This window comes from Musca vetustissima, unplaced genomic scaffold, assembly GCF_032173495.1.
Source record: "Musca vetustissima isolate MV318-11 ecotype Yass unplaced genomic scaffold, APGP_CSIRO_Mvet_v1 utg11336, whole genome shotgun sequence".
Taxonomy (NCBI): domain Eukaryota; kingdom Metazoa; phylum Arthropoda; class Insecta; order Diptera; family Muscidae; genus Musca; species Musca vetustissima.
In genome coordinates, this window is record NW_026875811.1 from 134297 (window position 1) to 157480 (window position 23184).

The 23184-nt window shown below is 34.7% G+C and overlaps 2 protein-coding genes across 2 annotated transcripts in view; one reads left to right on the plus strand and one right to left on the minus strand.

Annotated features, from left to right (window-relative positions):
* LOC133338315 (dynein axonemal heavy chain 3-like) overlaps nucleotides 1–23184 on the plus strand; it is a 92545-nt gene that overhangs the window by 63614 nt on the left and 5747 nt on the right. Inside the window, exons 29-31 of the mRNA XM_061546491.1 lie at nucleotides 7188–7381; nucleotides 22539–22741; nucleotides 22932–23119. Of these exons, the coding sequence (XP_061402475.1) occupies nucleotides 7188–7381; nucleotides 22539–22741; nucleotides 22932–23119 (585 nt within the window). The remainder of the gene's footprint in view (nucleotides 1–7187; nucleotides 7382–22538; nucleotides 22742–22931; nucleotides 23120–23184) is intronic.
* Nucleotides 16–3475, minus strand: LOC133338313 (uncharacterized). Its single transcript, XM_061546490.1, has 3 exons — nucleotides 3403–3475; nucleotides 3213–3345; nucleotides 16–3092 (listed from the first exon to the last, which is right to left on the minus strand). The coding sequence occupies exons 1-3, from the start codon at nucleotides 3403–3405 to the stop codon at nucleotides 16–18; spliced, it is 3213 nt and encodes a 1070-aa protein (XP_061402474.1). The 5' UTR covers nucleotides 3406–3475.

The following is a 23184-nucleotide window of genomic DNA, read 5'->3' on the forward strand; positions in this document are numbered from 1 at the left end:
CAGTAACGATTACCACTAAACACGGCGTTGACGGTATTTCAAACGACGAACAGTTTTGTATTCATAGCCGTTTTCACCCAAAACAGCAGATTCTTGAGGTTCCTCGGCAGATTTAACTTCGACTACAGATTCAGTGGCCGATTCTTCAGCTGGGGGCAAGTACTCGTTGGAAATTTCAGAAACATCACGACGTTGACGGTATTTCAAACGACGAACAGTTTTGTATTCATAGCCATTTTCACCCAATACAGCGGATTCTTGAGGTTCTTCGGCAGATTTAACTTCGACGGCAGATTCAGTGACCGATTCTTCAGCTGGGGGCAAATACTCGCTGGCAATATCGGAAACATCACGACGTTGACGGTATTTCAAACGACGAACAGTTTTGTATTCATAGCCATTTTCACCCAATACAGCGGATTCTTGAGGTTCTTCGGCAGATTTAACTTCGACTACAGATTCAGTGGCCGATTCTTCAACTGGGGGCAAGTACTCGTTGGAAATTTCAGAAACATCACGACGTTGACGGTATTTCAAACGGCGGACAGTTTTGTATTCATAGCCATTTTCACCCAATACAGCGGATTCTTGAGGTTCTTCGGCAGATTTAACTTCGACTGCAGATTCAGTGGCAGATTCTTCAGCTGGGGGCAAGTACTCGTTGGAAATTTCAGAAACATCACGGCGTTGACGGTATTTCAAACGGCGGACAGTTTTGTATTCATAGCCATTTTCACCCAATACAGCGGATTCTTGAGGTTCTTCGGCAGATTTAACTTCGACTGCAGATTCAGTGGCCGATTCTTCAGCTGGGGGCAAGTACTCGTTGGCAATTTCGGAAACATCACGGCGTTGACGGTATTTCAAACGACGAACAGTTTTGTATTCATAGCCATTTTCACCCAATACAGCGGATTCTTGAGGTTCTTCGGCAGATTTAACTTCGACGGCAGATTCAGTGGCCGATTCTTCAGCTGGAGGCAAGTACTCGTTGGCAATTTCAGAAACATCACGGCGTTGGCGGTATTTCAAACGACGAACAGTTTTGTATTCATAGCCATTTTCACCCAATACAGCGGATTCTTGAGGTTCTTCGGCAGATTTAACTTCGACTGCAGATTCAGTGGCAGATTCTTCAGCTGGGGGCAAGTACTCGTTGGAAATTTCAGAAACATCACGACGTTGACGATATTTCAAACGGCGAACAGTTTTGTACTCATAACCATTTTCACCCAAAATAGCGGATTCTTGAGGTTCTTCGGCAGATTTAACTTCGACTGCAGATTCAGTGGCCGATTCTTCAGCTGGGGGCAAGTACTCGTTGGCAATTTCGGAAACATCACGGCGTTGACGGTATTTCAAACGACGAACAGTTTTGTATTCATAGCCCTTTTCACCCAAAACAGCAGATTCTTGAGGTTCTTCGGCGGATTTAACTTCGACTACAGATTCTGTGGTCGATTCTTCAGCTGGGGGCAAGTACTCGTTGGCAATTTCGGAAACATCACGACGTTGACGGTATTTCAAACGACGAACAGTTTTGTATTCATAGCCATTTTCACCCAAAACAGCGGATTCTTGAGGTTCTTCGGCAGATTTAACTTCGACGGCAGATTCAGTGACCGATTCTTCAGCTGGGGGCAAGTACTCGTTGGCAATTTCGGAAACATCACGGCGTTGACGGTATTTCAAACGACGAACAGTTTTGTATTCATAGCCATTTTCACCCAATACAGCGGATTCTAGAGGTTCTTCGGCAGATTTAACTTCGACGGCAGATTCAGTGGCCGATTCTTCAGCTGGAGGCAAGTACTCGTTGGCAATTTCAGAAACATCACGGCGTTGGCGGTATTTCAAACGGCGAACCGTTTTGTACTCATAACCATTTTCACCCAAAGCAGCAGATTCTTGAGGTTCTTCGGCGGATTTAACTTCGACTACAGATTCAGTGGACGATTCTTCAGCTGGGGGCAAGTACTCCTTGGCAATTTCGGAAACATCACGGCGTTGACGGTATTTCAAACGGCGGACAGTTTTGTATTCATAGCCATTTTCACCCAAAACAGCAGATTCTTGAGGTTCTTCGGCAGATTTAACTTCCACTACAGATTCAGTGACCGATTCTTCAGCTGGGGGCAAATACTCGTTGGAAATTTCAGAAACATCACGGCGTTGACGGTATTTCAAACGACGAACAGTTTTGTATTCATAGCCATTTTCACCCAATACAGCGGATTCTTGAGGTTCTTCGGCAGATTTAACTTCGACGACAGATTCAGTGACCGATTCTTCAGCTGGGGGCAAGTACTCGTTGGCAATTTCGGAAACATCACGACGTTGGCGATATTTCAAGCGACGAACAGTTTTGTATTCATAGCCATTTTCACCCAATACAGCGGATTCTTGAGGTTCTTCGGCAGATTTAACTTCGACTACAGATTCAGTGGCCGATTCTTCAGCTGGGGGCAAGTACTCGTTGGAAATTTCAGAAACATCACGACGTTGACGATATTTCAAACGGCGAACAGTTTTGTACTCATAACCATTTTCACCAAAAATAGCAGATTCTTGAGGTTCTTCGGCGGATTTAACTTCGACTACAGATTCAGTGGACGATTCTTCAGCTGGGGGCAAGTACTCGTTGGCAATTTCGGAAACATCGCGACGTTGGCGATATTTCAAACGACGAACAGTTTTGTATTCATAGCCATTTTCACCCAATACAGCGGATTCTTGAGGTTCTTCGGCAGATTTAACTTCGACTGCAGATTCAGTGACCGATTCTTCAGCTGGGGGCAAGTACTCGTTGGCAATTTCGGAAACATCGCGGCGTTGACGGTATTTCAAGCGACGAACAGTTTTGTATTCATAGCCGTTTTCACCCAATACAGCGGATTCTTGAGGTTCTTCTGCAGAGTTAACTTCGACTACAGATTCAGTGGCCGATTCTTCAGCTGGAGGCAAGTACTCGTTGGCAACTTCAGAAACATCACGACGTTGACGATATTTCAAACGGCGAACAGTTTTGTATTCATAGCCATTTTCACCCAAAACAGCGGATTCTTGAGGTTCTTCGGCAGGTTTAACTTCAACTACAGATTCAGTGGCCGATTCTTCAGCTGGGGGCAAGTACTCGTTGGCAATTTCAGAAACATCACGACGTTGTCTGTATTTAAGACGTTTTACAGTCCTGTACAAATATCCATTGTCACTTAGAGCAGCCGATTCGGACGCAGAAGCCAATGTAACAGTGTCTTCCGTTGGTGGCAAATAATCATTAGCAGGACTATCGATGGCAGCTGAAGCGGCTATAGCCAATATCGAAAATGCTACCACGAAAATTCTCTAAAAAGTAAACGAATCGATTAATATACAATAGGCTTTGAAACGATTGAGAATTACCATTTTAATGTTTGCAACCAAGCTATCTATTGGAGAGTTTAATTTGGAAGGGTCACTGTATGTGAAGATGTGTTCTCGCCAGAGGAGGTGGCTAGAATGAGGTTTACCTTTACCTCCACCAATTTATATAGACCAAGAAATGAACAGCTCAACAACGAACAGCTTAAATGTCATGAAATCTGTTCAGCTTAACCCTGTATTGAATGTTATGTTACATTTTCAAGTGGACCCTTGTCTCTAAAAAGTATTAATTGATTATCCATTATGGACTATGAACTGTGGTGGCAGTTAACCTTGATAGTATTCATGTATGTATCTCGTTCGTTTACTCTTTGTGTTTGTGAACTTTCTTGGTTGGTAAACATGTTGGGCTCTTCAATACAACTTGAAGTACTTGAGATTCTCAAGAAGTGGGCTACATGTTGTGTGGCAAATGAGTTGATCATGGTAAGGAAATATGTTTGAATAGGGTGGAAGCAGTTTGTCTATGTAGATAATTGATAATGGTTTCCATCCAAAGTTTGTATAACTAAATGCACTCTTACATGTTGAAGGTTTCATTATTATTAAAATCAGATTTTGGTAGCCAATAACATTAATTAGCTAGTTTTATTTAGAAATTTGTACCTAAAAGAATTGTGTTTTTCTTTTTTGGTAAATTAACATTTTCGCTGTGCGACAGGTTTTTCTGGGTCACTTAGAAAATTAATTTTATAACGGTGGATGTAGAGAAAAACGTGGTTCCATAGATTTTCAAGTTGAAACTCGAATTACTTATTTACTTTATAACGGATTTATATATATTCGAAGAGTAGAATTTTTCCTTTCAAACAAGATATATATTTAGTAAATCGGTTAAGGATTGAAAAAAAATACACATAAAAAGATAAAATTTATTTTTCTTTGGACTGTACGATGAAATTATGATATCAAGCCGCATATTTTTCAACGCTTTAAGTCCAATTGAAACTATAAATATAATTTTTCCCAGAGAGTTTTGGTATTTTGCTGTAAAATTTATTGATAAAATGGATAACTCGATTTTAGCTGAGCCAAAACATATGCAAATCTGACAAATTTAAATATCGTTATTTTAGGTATCACAGTTTATATTTTGGTCATAACAACCAAATAGGAATGATAAGCGATAAATTCGGGTTGGGGTTAAAAAAACTCATTGAGGTCAAAAAGAAAAACTCATTATTGGAGATTATACGATTGAAGTATCACTAAGAGAGATGTCTGAAGAATATAATATCACTAGAAGTTCAACATGCAGTTAATCAAAATATAGCTATTCATACATAATTTTGTTCGATATCATACAAACGGTAGACCAAAGGCCTTAACTTGATATCCATAGATTTAACATCGGTTCATATATCTATATATATCACATATTTAATTTCGTCCGATTTCTTACCAATGGTCATCCATATCTTTTATATCGAATGCTGATTTTAAATCGGTATGTATATTTTATTACATATTTCTGTAAGTTACAATAAGTATCTTAGGAGCATATTTTGTATATAGGGTACATATTTAGTATAGAGTAAATGGAGCACCAATTACATTAAATCGGACGAAAATATATATGGGAGCTATATATAAATCTGAATCGATTTTCACGAAACTCAACACATATTAATCCGGGCTTAATTCAGTACGCTCTGCCAAAGTCCGTGGAAATCGAAAGATATATAGGGACTTTTGTACACCATTTACATTAAATCGGACGAAAATATATATGGGAGCTATATCTAAATCTGAACCGATTTTCAGGAATCTTAACACTCATCTTTCTAGACTTAATTCAGTACGCAATGCCAAATTTTGTGCAAATCGAATGTTATATAGGGACTTTGGTGCACTATTTACCTAAAATTGGACGATAATATATATGGGAGCTGTATCTAAATCTGAACCGATTTTCCCTAGATTCAATTCAACATCATATGCCAAATTTCGTGCAAATCGAAGAATATATAGGGACATTGGTGCAACATTTACATAAAATCGGAGGTATATATATATATATGGGAGCTATATATAAATCTGAACCGATTTCAATAGGATTCGTCCTTGGGCCAAAGAAATTAAAATGCGACCTATACTTTGTTTACAATTTAACATGGACAGACATACGGACGGACGAACATGCATAAATCGAATTAAAAAGCGATTCTATGCATGTTCTCGAAAGGAACCATGTGTCTATCTCATTTCCTTTTGTCTGTTACAAAATGCACAAACACATAATACCCTGTACCACGGTGTGGTTAGGGGTATAGCAAATGTTCTGTCCATGTTTTTACTTCATCTTTTCCGCAAAATATTATTTAATGTCAATATTCAATTTAAATGGATTTATTAATCAGTAGGAAAAAGTAAATATAATGCACTTGAACATTCATCCATTTGCTGCAGATATATGTACGTACGTATATTGTTTTCGCAATAGTCATAAACAAAGGTATCCTTCATATATATCCTTCATATCAGAAAAGGATATCAGCGTCCTTATAATCAGTGCATTCTTTAAATCCACTTGTTTAGAAAATAAATATTTATTCGTATTGGAAAATGAAAGAAGCTGTGGTGCGCTTGAAAAAAAAACTAAGCCAAAGTACTAGACTCACATCCATATTGCACCCCCACCTTCGTCACAAACAAATAAAACAAAAATGACAAAGCAAACGAATGGAAGAAAGAATACACAGAGAAATGCCATGCCTTGAAATCACCATTGGATAACAAAGCACATTTATTAAACCAATAAGGGGTCTAAGGATAATAAACATGAGCATTCTTGTTGCCGAACATAAAAGCCATAAATTGCAATAAAGGCATTGGAAAACAATGGCACTATCGGTACAAAGTCAAAGAATGAACTATTTCTTGGGGGCAGCATACAAGAACAAATTCATAGATACGAAATAAATTCGTAGCCCTGTTGTGTTCGGATTTAATACACTCATCCGTAACCAATAGGATGTGAATAAACAGGAGTATGCGGAGATTTTAATCTACAAATATATAGCCATGCATTTACACAAATTGCCTATCGATAATCAAACAAAATTTAGTCATATAATAAATACACCAGAATTGTTTATAGTGGAACCAATATAATGCATCCATTCATATCCAAATAGTGAAGCTATACGAGTATTTTGTTTCACAATACCTTGCAAACAATAATATCCAAATGTATTATGGGACACTTTATCGAAATGCCCAAAGTAATGCGATATTGTCGCTCTAACCTGAAAGAAAATGTTTTTCATATTTATTATTTTTTTACCTCTCTATTTTTCAAAATTTAAATTAAAAAAAAAAACAATATTCCAACAATTTAAGGCTCATATGCATGAGATGCAAAGGAAGCGAAATAATTGCACATACAGAAATCGGTAACATGTGTGCCTTTTTTCACTTCATTCCAAACGGATCCATAGTTACCATTGATTTAAAAGTAAAGGACATGTGGGTAACGGAGGAGTGATTGAATGCCAAAAAAAGCTGATGCTGCTCTTTTTTTATAAGGCTATCACCAACATCCACTGCGTCTTGCGATTTTTGCGATTTCATTCCTTTTTTATATATATTTATGGGTTTTTTTTTCTTTGCAATAATGGCAAACCACGACGACAATGAAGAATATAAAACTCTTTACCTCACAAGACCACCGTCTCACTCACTTTGCATGTAACAAATATGTTTGTATTGCTCACTTTTCTGTTTGTTTTGTTAATGTTTCCCCTTTTCATTGGATATTTTAGGGTTTAGCACAATCCGGCGCCTGGGCATGTTTCGATGAATTCAATCGTATCGAATTGGAGGTATTGTCAGTTGTTGCTCAACAGATATTGACGATACAACGAGCCATTGGCAGGAAAGTTGTGCGTTTCTATTTTGAGGATACAATGCTGCGCTTGGATCCAACATGCTCGATATTCATTACCATGAATCCTGGGTAAGTTTAATGTACAAACAGCAACAACAGTGACTGCTGTGGTTGCTGCATACCAGTAAAATGCTGGGACCACAAATCTGAAAGCAACAATGCCATTGATAACATTGTGTTATACACTTTCACACAGACAACCTCTTGTTAGAATCGGTATACATGAATTTGTTCCCTGTATACAAGGATGATACAAATGGTATTACAGAAGACTGCTGTTGTTATACTCTGTTTTTCTTTTTATTTCTTTTTCTTACTCCATTTTCTGCAATTCTTACTGTCATTTAGTTTATTTAGGGGGATGAATTTCCCTGGAAGTACATAATTGGCGATATCATATTAGTTTATCTTGGAATTTGAAACATCTACAAATGTTAATAGCAGGGCATGCCAATTTGTCATATAGATGGTATAGAATAAATCTTCAAAATTTCTGAAAAGGGAGGTTTTATCAAAAAAATGGACCATAATGGATAATGAGCTTTGCTACGGCAAAAATATCCCTCATCGAACTCAATAATTTAAGTGTTGAGTTTCTCGTCGTACTGACAAATCTTACGTCATTTATATTGGCACAGATTTGTGTCCATCTGGCATTTCACGGCAAGAGTACATCGATGTATAGCACTGTGACAAATTTTCTTCGGTCCCTACTTGCGTTCTGTATTTTGTCGGAAGCAGATGCGCTCTGAAATGTTAGATACTTTTACCGTTATAATTACTACGTTTTTGTCTCTACACCTATTTCGATTCTTATAGATCAGTTTTAAAAGGATTTTATTACAATAACATGTTTCTATTTTCAATTTTGACTTACAGTCAAAAACATTTATATAACCAGTAGAAAGGAAAGATCAAAAGTCGGACGGAGCCGACTATATGATACCCTTCACCACTATGGGTACATACAAGAGATGATAATGTGTACAATATCCTGTAGATAGAAGAGACATAGCATTTTTGGAAGACCATTGAAATGGAATCAGGCGAAAAATTGTGATTTGCATAGATATTTGAACCAATGAAAAACATACACATACCATTCTGAAATTTATGCAAAGTGTCATGTCAATCGGGCAGACTTGGATTTTTGGTGTAATATTTGAATGAAAGCCAGAAAAATTATGTATGGGAGCTCTATTTAAATCTGAACCGATATCAACAAAACATCACAGACATCAAGCTGGACTTAAGGTGACCCCCCATTCTCGGGGTCATTTTTTATATATTTATTTTTTTATTTAATTAGAATCTACACTAATTCAAGAATGTCCCTACAAAATTTCAAGTGAAAATCTCAAGAACTCTTGAAGATATAGCCGATTTATTGTGTCAGCATCAAGTGACGGCTGAAGGGCTTCTCAAACTTTAAACGAGTTTTTTCTTTTTTGAGAATGGCGGCCACGATAACTCAAAAACTAATAACCCAATCGATTCCAAATTTTGTACACGTTTCTCTGTGAGTGTATAGCTATCGTATGAACTAGGATGAAGTCAGTCGGTGAAGATCTTCCTTATTTTTTAACTTGGTTTTTGGTCAGAAATCGGCGATTTTCCAAAAATATTTTCTTCAAAGTTCCACCATTTTATTAATTTTAGAGCTAAGTCAATAATCCTAGTTCATACGAGAGCCAGACATGTACTCTTTCTAACACCATTGGAATTTTCGGATTCCGATATGTTCAGTGAGGAGTTATCATGCCCGCCATCAAAAATAAGGAATTTTCTTTAAATACAAAAAACAACAACAAAACAATAACAAAAATTGTTTGTAAATTATTTTTCTTCTCTTTAAAATATCCAAATATATATGTGCAAAGTTACAAACCTTAACAAGCATTGGTATTGATTTACCAGCACATTGAAAATCTTGAAAAATTAAAATCGTGAAGAGGGGGGTTCCCTTAATTCAGTATGATGTGCAAAATTTTGTCTCAATCGGACAAATATTGAGAGTTTGGGGCATCATTCAATCGAGCAAATATTTTGAGTTTGGTGAGTGGTATATATGGAAGCTATATCTAAATCTGGACCGATTTCAGCAAAACTTCACAGACATCAAATTGGACTAAGTCTAGTGCGCAGTGCAAATTTTTGTCTGAGTCGGACAAATCTTAGGAGTTTCGTGCACCATTTACATAAAATCGGATCTGAACCGATTTCCACAAAATTTCACAGTTGTCAAATTGGACTTAATTCAGTATGTTGTGCAAAATTTTTTTGGAATCGAATAAACATTGGAAGATTGGATGAAATTCGGACGAAAATACATATATGTATATATATATAAATTGGAACCGATTTTCTCCAATTTCAATAGGGTTCGTCCTTGGGCCAAATTTCATCCAAATCGGATCATAAATGCGACCTGTACTTTGTTCTCAAAAATAAATGGACGGACGGACATGCATAAATCTACTCAGAAAGTGACTCTATGCATATTCCAAAAAGGAACCATGGTTCTATCTCGTTTCCTTTTGCCGGTTAAAAATATATGCACAAAGACCACTGTGCTGAAGGGTATACAATAGCCGATAAAACAGCTTATTACAAGTGATTGCGAAAATAATTTATCACATAAAATTATTTTGGAGAAATGTTCCATAAATAAATTCGTGACTTCTTGAATTATAAGATGGTTTTATTCAACTATATCAGTAGTGACTATTCAACCCGGAGGAATTGGCGCAAAAAACATCAGTTCGTACTGATCATGAAATGGCTATTATAGTAAAAATAAAAAAACGCATTTAAAAGCCCTACGGAATTGGTGAGAGGGTTATCATTGGATGCATCCTTCAAAACATAGCCTGTGCGAGCTATGGTAGCAAGTCTATATGCCCGGATACCATCAAGAATTTTCTAACATTTCTAAAAAGAATCCTTCTAAAAAATCTGAAAGCCGGATTGGATTTCGCAAAAGTACATATTCATTGGAATCATACTCAGTGGATAAATATTATGTCCTCGGATGAATAATATGAATTATTGAAATTTTTTACGAGATTGACAAATGTGTTGAAAAACGCTTTGGTTCCCTCGGCTCAAGAAAATATAGTGTTGTTTCAGGTTGACAATTACCAGCAAACATATTCCGAAACATATCAAAGCTTGGTTGCGGAAGTAACAAATCTGGATTTTATAATGGCCAACACACTATAACTTTATTTAAAAAAGTCACAGGTCATTTATTCAGTTTGCAATATCAGTTTCTTTAGTTTTTGCCACCAGTTTATATATACAAATGCGGTCAAAATAATAGTAGTGGGTATGGCAACAATTTTAAATAAGTAAAAAGGGCTTCAAATATTTATGAATGTTTTGAAATTTTATTTTTTAACATCGTTAGTTTTATAACATAAAGTTTAAATGCAATAAAAACATAATTTGAATTAAAGTTCGCTATATAAATTTGAAAATATTTAAATTAATTCAAATATTGTCGGTCAAAATAATAGTAGTGTTATCGATTTAATGTATATTAACCCTTTGAGCCCCGAATTTTTTTCCGTAATCATAGAACAATTGTCTGTTCACAGATTTAATGCAACTATCCTAGATAGGATATGGACGAAGTTTGACATCGCTATACTCTTGCATTTGGGAGATACAGTACATTCTTTCTGTAAAGTCAAAGCCCTATTTCAAGAAAACCAAATTCAAAATCGATGAAAAGATCATTTTAAATTATTCTCTATATTCTGTTTTACAAGAATCAAAAATAATTCTGATGACAGAATTCCTACATTTCGAACACGAAGCGATTTAAATAATTTGGACTGTATACACAAATTAGTATTGTACACATTTTTGTCCTTTTCTCTGTATTTAAAAGCTCATAACTTTACCAAAAATATGAATTTTTGAGATTTTTCTTGTGATATGTGTCGTTCATAATCAGGTCTTGACATAGAAGATCCAAAGAATGAATATCTACTAGCTGTATAATAAATATAAGCTTTGAAACATTTTGTTGCCTGTGGGCAACATTGGGCCACAAAGGGTTAATAACTACAAGAAATAATAGGTCGGCTATTTCATTTAGGAATTTTAGTCAGCATTTAGTGGCAAAAGATTTGCCACAGCGCAATTACAGCGGCACAGCGTCGTGGCATGGAGTTAATCAAATTTTGTGTTGTTGCTTGTAGGTTTTGTTTGCGCAACCACGGCCTTTACCATAAATTCTCAATGGGATTGAGATCAGGAGACTGTGCTGGCCATTCCAATACCCTTATGTTTTTTTTCTGCAAACCACTGTTTTGCAAGAAGGCTGGTGTTCTTTGGATCATTGTCCGGTTGGACAATGAAGAAGATGAAATGCCTTTGTCCAAATCAAATGCATTTCATCTTCCGCATATGGAAGCATTACTTCCTGTAATATTTTGACGTACAAATGGCGATCCATGATACATTTGATGCAGTATATTGGTCCAAGTAAGCTCGTGAGCCTTTCCCGCCATATAGGACAATTTCGGCACACAAAATATTCCTCCATTTTTTAGTGGGCTAATCCAGATGATCCTTAGCAAATTTTAGTCGCTTCCTTCAACAACGGCACTTTTCTTGGGCTTCGCGACGCCAAATTTGCATCTCGAAGACATATGAGAATAGTTACAACGCCAGCTTCCACAACAAGTTTGTCTTTTATTTCTGTAGCAGCAGTAAAGACGTTTTGTTTTGAATATCTTACTATACGTGCAACGCCTTTTTTGATAATACTGGAAGACGGCCACGTGTTTCACTAGTGGGAGTGTATTTTATAGCATTGCGTACCATTGTCGGTGAGCAACCTATAATATTTTGCACTTCTTTATAAGATTTACCCTCCGAAATCAGCCTTCTGATCAACAATCATTTTTCTACAGTACAATACACGCCACGCCCAATTTTTTACAAAAATTTAAACACAAAATTTTTAAAAAATATACCTATTTTAATTATTTATTTTAAAAAACATCGGTGACTTCTGGCAGCACTACTATTATTTTGACTGCCAAAATCTTTGTTCTTTTTCATATTGTCATTATAAGAACAACAGCAACAACAATGATATGCAGAAAAGGTACATTTTATGTTGCTGTTAAAAAAAAGCAAACACACAATCTACAAAACAAAACAATTTTCTTATAAAGTCACTACTATTATTTTGACCGCAACTGTATATGTATATAGAATCTCTTTTTTATCTTTATAGGACGAAGTAGGACATTTCTATGTTCGATTTATACCATTGTTTGTTTAGTTATATTTGTTGCATCTTTCTCACGGAACATTGTCCGCAGAATACATGCCCAAAATTAAAACCTCGATAACGCATTAACCAAAAATTTGATTGCGAACGGTTTCGGAGTCAGAACATTTTTCTCTATATGTGTACCAAACATCATTGATGTGCCAAAAAACAAAAAAGCTGATTTTTTGAAAATGGAATATTAAAAAATTGCCCATAGAATCTCTTTTAACTTTCAAAGGACGGAGTAGGACATTTCTATGTTCGATTTATGCCATTGTTTGTTTAGTTATATTTGTTGCATCTTTCTCACGGAACATTGTCCGCAGCATACACACACACACACCCACCATTCTGCTTTTAGCTCTTATCGCATCGTATCATTTCATTCCTTTCAACTTTCCATGCTGCAACTGCAACGATTGTTAGATGTCTAAATGTTGATACAGCAGTTTGTTTTGCTGTAGCGCCAGTTTTCTTTCCGCTTGTTGGCAATGTTTTTCTTTGTGTTGTTAGCGGTTAACAAATAATGTTTTCGTTACGTTTCTTCCTTGATTTTATTTTTTTTTCTTCTTCTTTTTTTTTTTTGTCATACACTTCGCAATTCCAATTTTATGTTTTCCTCCGATTTTTTTTGCTATATTCAGCCTTTTTTAAGCAACAACAACAACAAAAATAATAAACTGGATGAATGGAAGGGGAGCAATCTAGTCTTTAAATTAATATGTCTTCTAAATTTTTTTTATCTCTTATCCCTTTGTTGATTTATTTTTTGTTAGTTGGATTAATGTCTGTGCATAATCGTAGTAACACATACATACGAATATTATTCTTTAAAGAGTAAAATCTCTGTATGCGATTTATGTTGTTATTTTAGAGCTTGGATGTACCATTGATATTGGTGTGTATGACTTTTATTGTTGGTGGTTCTGGCAATAGATATAGAGAATGGATATAAAATCTTGAAAGTTAATATGTTTATGGATTTTGTTAACTTTTTGAATAATTGCAGGAAAAGTATAAAGTGATACTTTAATTTTAGTGAAAGAAAAAAGTTAACATTTTAATATTTACATTGGTATTCCGGTTATTGAATGAAGTAAATGATAGTTTTGTTGTACACGAACAGTTGTAAACGGTACAGAAATTAATCAATTTATTATTTGAAACTCTAAGATATACCTGAAAATTAAAAAAGGTCCAAGCTAAAATCGTATTGAAATTATTATTATTTTTAATTTTTTTATAATTTAATATATATATATATATATATATATATATAAAATTCGCAATAAACTCTGTCACATTTATTTGGTATTCCCCTTTTTGGGTTCCTTTATGGTAGCTACTCCTTTCCAATTGATGTGTGTCCTTATGTTTGACCGCATATTCGTTACAAATTTTCTGATACAGACGTTTCAAACGCCATCAAGACGAGACAACGTGGCAGGGGCTGAAGCACCCCTGGGTAAAAGGAGCGGCATACCAATGAAGACACTCGCCAATCAAGGATGACAGTCCGTGTAATAGTCGTAATTTTAATATTCCCTATTGGAAATAACACTTGTGACGAAAACGTAATGATTTTGGATGGGTTTTTGATGTGGGTATTATACGCTGGAAATATGGAAATATCTTCACGGAATGGAATTATTCTAATAATTTCTCTTTCGAGATGAGCTACATGATCGGAGTTGCAATGAAAAGGAAAGCCAGAGAGATACTACATTCCCACCATTATGCGATGCGTTTCGCCGTTGGTTAAGCGGTTCATCAGGCACATTGGGCAATGTGGCTTACAAATGTCTTTACTTGATAAGTTGTATTTATATCGACTATTGTTGCGAAATTGCATCTACGAATTAAATTCAACCGTGTCAAGGTCGGACATTTGGCATCACACCAGAACATTCCTTTTCAGAGCAGATTTTTCCTTTTCAGATTCTAGTTTAAACAATAGCTATGTAGGGCCTGAATTAGTGATAAATTTGATCGATTTCAATTTTAAATTTGATCGGATTAATAGATTTTTAGTTATAGTTTCGCAAATCGTAAAAACAATATTATGGAAAAAAACTAAAGTGCTGAGAAACGCTCCCGTTGCCGCCAGTCGCTTTTTTAAATCGATTGTAATTTTAAGAGTTGCCACCGGTCGCTTATTTAAATCGATTATAACTTCAAGAGTTTTTGAAATTTTAAAAAGACATTCTTGAGCAATTAAAAAAAAATTCAAAGGTCCGCCATTTTGTTAGTTTTTGAGCAAAGTCAATAATCCTAGTTCATACGAGAGCTAGACATGTATTCTTACTAACATTATTGAAATTTTCGGATTCCGGATTCCAGAGAGGAGTTATCATGCCCGCCATTCAACATAAGGACTTTTCTTTAATCACAAAAAAACAACAATAAAACAATAACAAAACAATTTTGTTAATTATTTTCTTCACTTTTAAATCTTTAAATATGTATGTGCAAAGTTACAAATCTTAACTAGCATTGGTATTAATTTACCAGTCCATTGAAAATCTTGAAAATTTAAAGTCGAGAATGGGGGAGGTTCAATTATTGCAATACTGGCAAGACCAGGAAAAAGGGGAATCATTGATTCAATGGAAGTAAAAAAGCGAAGGGTTGTGCAAAGAGGATGAAAGCTTCTATAAACTGACAAATTAAGTTGCCTAAGCTCAAACAATCGCTGACAGTCTCCAGAAGGTATTAGATGCGTTCAACCTCTGTGGATCAAAAACAACAACGTTCTTCGCGTTATCATAGATGATGTGCTCCATGAGTCGACTTAATCGCTGTGCCTTCATAGATATGCAAGACTTATACAATTATTGCCTTCATAAAGACAATAACCTACAGAGATTCATCTTTTTCTATGGCAACGTGAATATTTAATATCCTTGTATGTTTTATGATCCTATGGCTCCAAATGACCACCCACAAGCTCTTAACTAATTGAACACTTACTGGGAAAGAGAAAGCAACCAGAGCTGTAATTTATATTTTCTTATTGGATGTCAAAGCTCACTACTAAAAAGTATAAACATTGGACTCTTTTTCAGGATAGATAGACCAAAAAATTATCAATGTTCCGGTGATATCTTAAAGTAGTGACTACTTTAAGATATCACCGGAATCTCCGAATGTTTTAAGATGGGGAATTATGGTACATTTTCCATGCGATTTACCTAATGGTACCCACATTATCCTTTGTTTTGGGACTATTGGCGAGTTTAGAACTTAATGACGTTCTTACTTGTTTTTGTTTTATCAATATGTAGTCTTGTTTAAAGTCGGGATAATACACTGGATAATACACTTATGTCAGCGATTTATCGAAACCTCTTCGGAGACGAACTTTTTGGCATAGGCAACAAATTGCTTTATTTTTTGGTCATGATACAACCTCACTTTGCAGTTGAAGATAACAGTGAACTAAACCATCACACTTTATCAAACATATCAGACCTTTTTCGGTCATGGTTCTTCTGGATGCATATATTTAAATGATTGGACTTTGATTTTAATGTCAAGATTCAATCCGAAAGATTATTCACCAGTTATGAAATGTTTGAGGCAATGTGGTTTGTCTTTGGCGATGTTCAACAGCTCCTGAGCGATTTCCATGATTTATTTAGCAATTTTTGAACAGTTTTTGCTGTCGTACGTTTCATAGCTTGAAATTGTTTGATAACTGCCGAACGATATTATTTGCAAACCAAACAAAAATCACACATTACTTTAATAAAATTCCAAATCGCTGTTTAAAACGTTTGCCCTTTCCAACGTTTGTGTTTATAAATTGGAATTCAACAATCCGTGTAGATATCATCTTCTTCAGCATACTCAACCATGGCTTGTGTCGTATTTTAAAAAAGACTACCTTTAATTTTTCTCTACGATTCAAACAACAATTGTGCATTATTGTTAGCAAACATTCGTTGTTCAAATAACAACGATACCTTTGCCTTGTTTCCTTGCTAATGCATTTCTGTTCGAGCATTTAAAAAATAACGAGTTCAAATTCACAAAGTTGGTTGGATAGGGTATTTGCATGGAAGGTTAACGTATATGTACCGAGATGTTCTCGTGCATGGCTGCATTCTTCATTCATTTATTTTGTTCTTCTATTGTTATTATACCCCCTACCATTGTATGGAGAGAACATTAAATTTGATCTTTGGTTTGTAATTCATGCAAAACATCAGGGACTATTCCTTTAAGGGTCAGGAGGAAATTCTAAGTCAATGAAGGCATCTCCTTCCTCTGATCAAAATGATATATAGCATTTCCAGATTAAATGAAACTTTTTCAAAATTAAACGAAACCTTTTGCAAATTAAAAAAAAGATGCAGTTTGTTGTTTTTTATAAAAACAACAAACTGGGATTCAGCCTGACTATTTTGCAAAAACAATTAAAAGAAACCTTTTCTAATAAAACCTTTTGCAATTGGAATGAAACATTTTCCAAATTAAATGAAACTTTTATTCTTGTCCAAGGAAATATAATATTTACAGTAATTTTAATCAATATTTGAAAATTAAATCAAATAATATTAACAAATATAGTTGTATGGTTATGTAATTGTGATTTTTTTGTAACCATGTCCATAACGTAGTTAGAGCAGTCTTGCGGAGTAAGTTTTTTAATATTTCGTAATGTTATGTTCCATCGAAGCGTCACAAAACTCGGCATTTTTAATTGGATTTAGCATTGGAGAATAGGTAGGAATTTTAGGTTGCTTTTGGATTCGATTTTCTTATGTCTTGTCATTAACACTCAAATAATATATTTCCTTGGACAAGAATAAAGGTTTCATTTAATTTGGAAAATGTTTCATTCGAATTGCAAAATGTTTCATTCCATTTGTAAAACGTTTCATTACATTTGTAAAAGGTTTCATTCCAATTGGAAAAGTTTTCATTTAATTTGCAAAGGTTTCATTTAATTTGGAAAAGGTTTCGTTTAATTTAGAAAAAGTTGCATTTAATATGTAAAAGATTATCATTTAATCTGGAAATTCTATAGATCACCAAAATATTGCATAGAAGTGTGTCTGCAGCCAAGTCATGTACAAAAATGGATTATAGCCATCTACGTTTATAACGATACCAACTTATTTATTTCACGAATTTGTTGATTTAATTTTTATACCCACCAGCATATGGTCGAGTGTATACTAAATTTGTCATTCCGCATTGCAACAACTCGAAATGTTCACCGGAGACCCTAAATAGTATATTTAATTTCATCAGAATACAATTATATGTCGATTTACGAATGCCCGGCTGTTTGTTGAAATCACGATAGAGATCGCAAAATTTAAGATAGAGATCCTAAGATCTTTGGTAATGAAATGGGATATATCGGTTTACGTTTTTGTGCAGTCCCCATATAACGGTACCCCCAATATTGGGAATTCTTGGACACCTTTTCCAACTAACTTGGCTGTAGTTTTGTATTTATTGTTCTCATTGTATAACACATCCTTCTACTAAATATTACTAATATGGAACAATTTTAAGTGTAGCCCCCATATACCCCACTAAAAAAAAACATTTTCACTACCCAAAATTATTAACACTGTATATTTAATATGAGTTTTCTCATCAGTTATACAGTTATACTGTCAGTTTATACCCTACAAAGTAAGGAATTCTAAGACGATTTGGCCGATTTAGCCATATGTTGTAGTCATTCTACCTTACGGCATACCGAAATAAAAAAACTAGAATGTCAGGTTCGAGAATAATCTATATCGGCCGTATATAAGCCTATGCCCCATATAATGATACCTACCGATTTTTGGTCTTTTTAATATTTATCATGAAGGAAGGTACAAAAGGAATAAGTTTGGTTCGAAATAGAGCTATATCGGTCCTCAATTAGGCATAACGGCTCATATAATGATAACTCCAAATGATAAGGGCTATATCGACGCCTCCGAACCATAGTATGCTAGGTCGACTTAGCATATTTTAAAGTTCTTTACGTTTTTAGATACTACGGTCCTTAATTTACATTCACGGAAATTTTTTCGTAATCATCGGCCAATCCAAACCAAAGTTATAAGCAAAAATTTACTTAGCATGGCACGTACGATTAAAGAAACTTCCATACTTTGAAAGCTTCTACTGAAAAACTCACTTTTCAGACTTAGCATACTATGGTTCGGAGGCGTCGATATAAATATCCCACCCATTTTTGTTTACATCACAAGTTTTAACCACACTTCCCAAGGTCATTCGCTATAGTATAGTTCCACGTGGGGTTGGAACTTTAATGTCAAGCAACTATCAGTATACCTATGATGGAGGGTATCGATAGTTCGGCCCGTGCGAATTTAACGCTTTTTTCACATGTTTTGCTTTATTCAGAATATTACATACAACATAGCCAACAAACGTAAGATGCGTCTATGCACAAATTTATCTCTTTTTCGGAATTCTTTCCGATTTTAGTGAGATAAAAACAGACGGGCGGGCGGACATAACTAAAATTTCTCTGGAATATTTTTTTAAAATAGACCAAAAAATAAAGGCAATTTTACCTCACCGTTGTTTTCAAGCCATGCCAAATTATTTTAAATATCTTTTATAATTTTTTTTCTTGTCATTGTGGTCAAAAAGAATATTAGATTATATTTATTTTTTTTCATTACTGCACCTACCACATCCACTGTACCTACCACATAATTTTGCAATCGAACTGCTGTGGAATAATATTGATTTGCACGAAAAAAAAATAAAACAATCATTCTTTCTAAAAATTATTTCCAATCGAACAAATTGTTTTCACAAAGTATCTGCAAATCGAAAATTTTGTTGCATGGCCTTTCGTTTTCAATGCATAAAACCCACTGTTTTCTAAGGTCTGTTGCTTACAAAAGTATAATTGTTTTTGCTCAATCGAAAGAGTTTCGTAATGAATTCTCAGAAAGTTTTGTCAAATTTTCCTTTGTTGTACATGTTGTTGCACCAAAGCAATTTCTAGTTTTTTTTTCGCAAAAAGAATATCATTTCAAAAGTTTATGTTACTTTTAAACGCCGTTTACAAGGCTAGAAGTTACTTGTTGCATTTTGGTACACAGATAACAGACGCTTGTTACAAAGTTTTACATACAATTTGATTTAAATGTTGTGGATTTTGTTTCGGTTTCTCAAAAACAAACAACAACCCAACTACTTTTACGTTGAAATATTTATTTCATGTAGATAATAGTTACACATTGGCATGTGGTTACCCAACATAGATTTGAATATGTAGCAATATAGGAATAAAAGGCAGTGAGGGAAGAACAAATGGAAGACGAGGAATTGTTATTATTTAATGGGGGCCCCAGCACAAGGACTCGCGATCGAACAGAGGTCTTTAAAAAAATATTTCTTATTCGATTTAACTGAAGAAATATCATCTCAAAAATAACCTGCAATAGCCGAAAACAAAGATATAAAGTTTTTATACTGTGGTGCAGGGTATTATGTCTATGTGCATATGCTTCTAACAGCCAAAATTAAACAAGATGGACACATGGGTCCTTTTGAGAACCCATTCTGAGTTGATTTATACAAGTTTGTCTATCCATCCATCCGTGCCTGTATTTATGTGAACAAAGTACAGATCGCATTTATGATCCGATTTGGATGAAATTTGGAATATGTTACTTATTTGGCCCAAGGACAAATCCTTCTGGAGGAAAACGGTTCAGATTTCGATATATCCATCATATATATATATATATATATATATATATATATTCGTCCGATTTAATGTAAGTGTTACACCAAACACCCAATATTTGTCCGATTGAAACAACATTTTGCACAGCGTATTAAAACAGGTCCATATTGAGGTGTAGGAAGTTTTGTGTAAATCGGTTCAGATTTAGATACAGCTCCCAGATGTAGTTTAGTCCGATTTTTGGTAAAGGGAGCACCAAACTCCCCATATTTGTCTGATTAATACAAAATTGTGCATTGTGTAGTTAAATAGGTCCATATTGATATGTAGGAAGTTTTGTGGAAATCGGTTCAGATTTAGATATAGCCCCTATATATATTTTTTCGTCCCATTTTATCTAAATGGTGCATCAAATACAAATATTTGTGCGATCAAAACAAAATTTTACACAGCGTACTGAACTAGGTCCAGTTTAATGTCTTCGAAGTTTTGTTGAAAACGCTTTAGATTTAAATATAGTAAATGTAGCACCAAACTCCTAAGCATTGTCCGATTGATACAAAATTTTGCAAAGCGTAGTTAAATAGGTCAATATTGATGTATAAGAAGTTTTGTGGAAATCGGTTCAGATTTAGATAGTGCTCCCATATATAGTTTCGTATAATTTTTGGTAAATGGTGCACCAAACCCGCAAAATTTGACCAATTCATATAAAATTTTGCATAGCGAACAGACTTAAGTCCAATTTGACTTCTGTAAAATGTTGTTAAAATAAGTTGAGACAAACCTACTATTTCTCCGATTCAAACAAAAATTTGCACAGCGCACTGAAATAGGACCATGTTGTTGTATATATTTTCGTCCGATTTTATCTAAATGGTGCATCAAACTCCCAAAGTTTTTCCGATTGCACCGAAGAGCCTATGTTTATTCGATTTACACGAAATTTGGCAGAGGTGAGTTTAGATTTACACCTTTTTCAAATGTTATTCAAAACATTTCAATTGCAATTCGAGAATTCCATTTGTAATTCGAAAACGCAATTTGCAATTCGTAACATTTCACTTGTAATTCGAGTATGTAATTTGTAATTCACAACATTTCATTTGTAATTTTAAACTTTTCGTATGACATTCAAAAAATTACATTTGAAATTTAAAAAATTTCATTCGTAATTCGAATATTTCAATTTGCATTTTGTAGAGTTTCATTTTAAATTCAAAGAAATCCATTTGAAATTCAAAGATTCCAATTTGAAATTCATAACATTTCACTTGTAATTCATAAAATTTCTGTTGTAATTCATAACAATGCATTTCAAATTCATACATATTCCTTTTGTGTTACAAATAATATTTTTCGAATTTAAAATTAAATGTTATGAAAAGCAAATGGAATGTTATGTATTTCAAAACAAATGTCAAGAATTTCAAATGGAATTATTTAAATTTCAAATGGAATTTTATTGAATTCAAATGGAATTCTATGAATTTCGAAAGGTATTCTAGGAATTACAAATGAAATTCTCGAATTACATCTGATATGTAGTGAATTGCAAATGGAGTTCTCGAATTGCAAATTATATGTTGTGAATTACAAATGGAATTCTCGAATTACATTTGATATGTTTTGAATAACATGTGAAAAGGGTGTAAACATATCTCCCATATATATTTTCGTCTGTTATTATATATAAGGTGCACCGATGAACACCACTTACATGGACACCGCACTGTGGCATCAAATGGTATACACCACGGTTGCTCAATTAGGTCCAGATATACATATTACACATTATTATGCTCGATTTACTACAAATGGTACACAAAAGAATCCGATTGACATGCAAACTTTAATAGATTTCAGACTGGTATGAGTATTGGTTTTTTTTTGGTTCAAATGTCTATGTAGATCACACATTTAGTTTCGCCCGATTCCATTTCAGTGGTCCTCTAAAGATTATATGGCTGTCCTATCTACAGTATACTGCATATATTAGCACGTCTTGTATATATCCAAAGTGGTGAAGGGTATCATATATTCGGTCCCGTCCCTTTTGAGCTTTCCTTACTGGTTTCTTCATGGACTTAAGTTAACGGCAAAAATTGCTCACAACACTACTCAAAAGCATGACCTATTGGGAATTTGCCCTTCAGTGTCAGGGGCTCTAATTTCCAATGGAAATTTTGACTCCCCAAAATCTTGTTGCACAGCGTAATTATTATTATTTTTTCTTTCATCCATATAAGCTATGCTGGGCGTACTGAACTTCCCGATAACCTAAAAGTACTTTTTCGAACAGTAGCTATGATGGTGCCAGATTATGCAATGATCGGTGAGATCACATTATATTCAAATGGATTTGACGAAGCACGTCAATTAGCTCAAAAAATTGTACTTGCATACAAGCTTTGTTCGGAACAGCTGTCATCGCAATCACATTACGATTATGGTAAGTAATACGAGCTGACTTTCTTTGTCGTATGCAATAATTTGGAGACCTTCTAGGTTAATATAAAGGTAGAGTAGAGTAAAATAACAGATTTTCCAATGTAATATGTTATTTTGGCATTTAAATGGAAAATGATTTTTTTTTAATTTCTTAAAGAAAATCACTGCATGTGTTCAATATTTCATTTCAGGTATGCGTGCAGTGAAATCTGTTTTGTTGGCTTCGGCATCATTGCGTCGCTTGTATCCCGATTTACCGGAATCACAAATAGTTTTACGCGCCATTGTTGATGTGAATTTACCAAAATTCCTGGAGCAGGATGTTTCGTTATTCGTTGGTATTTACACGGATCTTTTTCCTGGAACGGAATTACCGATGGTAAGTCACATATGAACAGCTAGACCTGTGGGCCTATTCTGTAACTTTTAACAACATTCGATATT

Coding starts and splice junctions, on each gene's coding strand:
- LOC133338313 (XM_061546490.1), bottom strand. Junction 3,093..3,212: donor GTCCGAATCGGCTGCTCTAA/GTGACAATGGAT, acceptor CTGAATCTGTAG/TTGAAGTTAAACCTGCCGAA.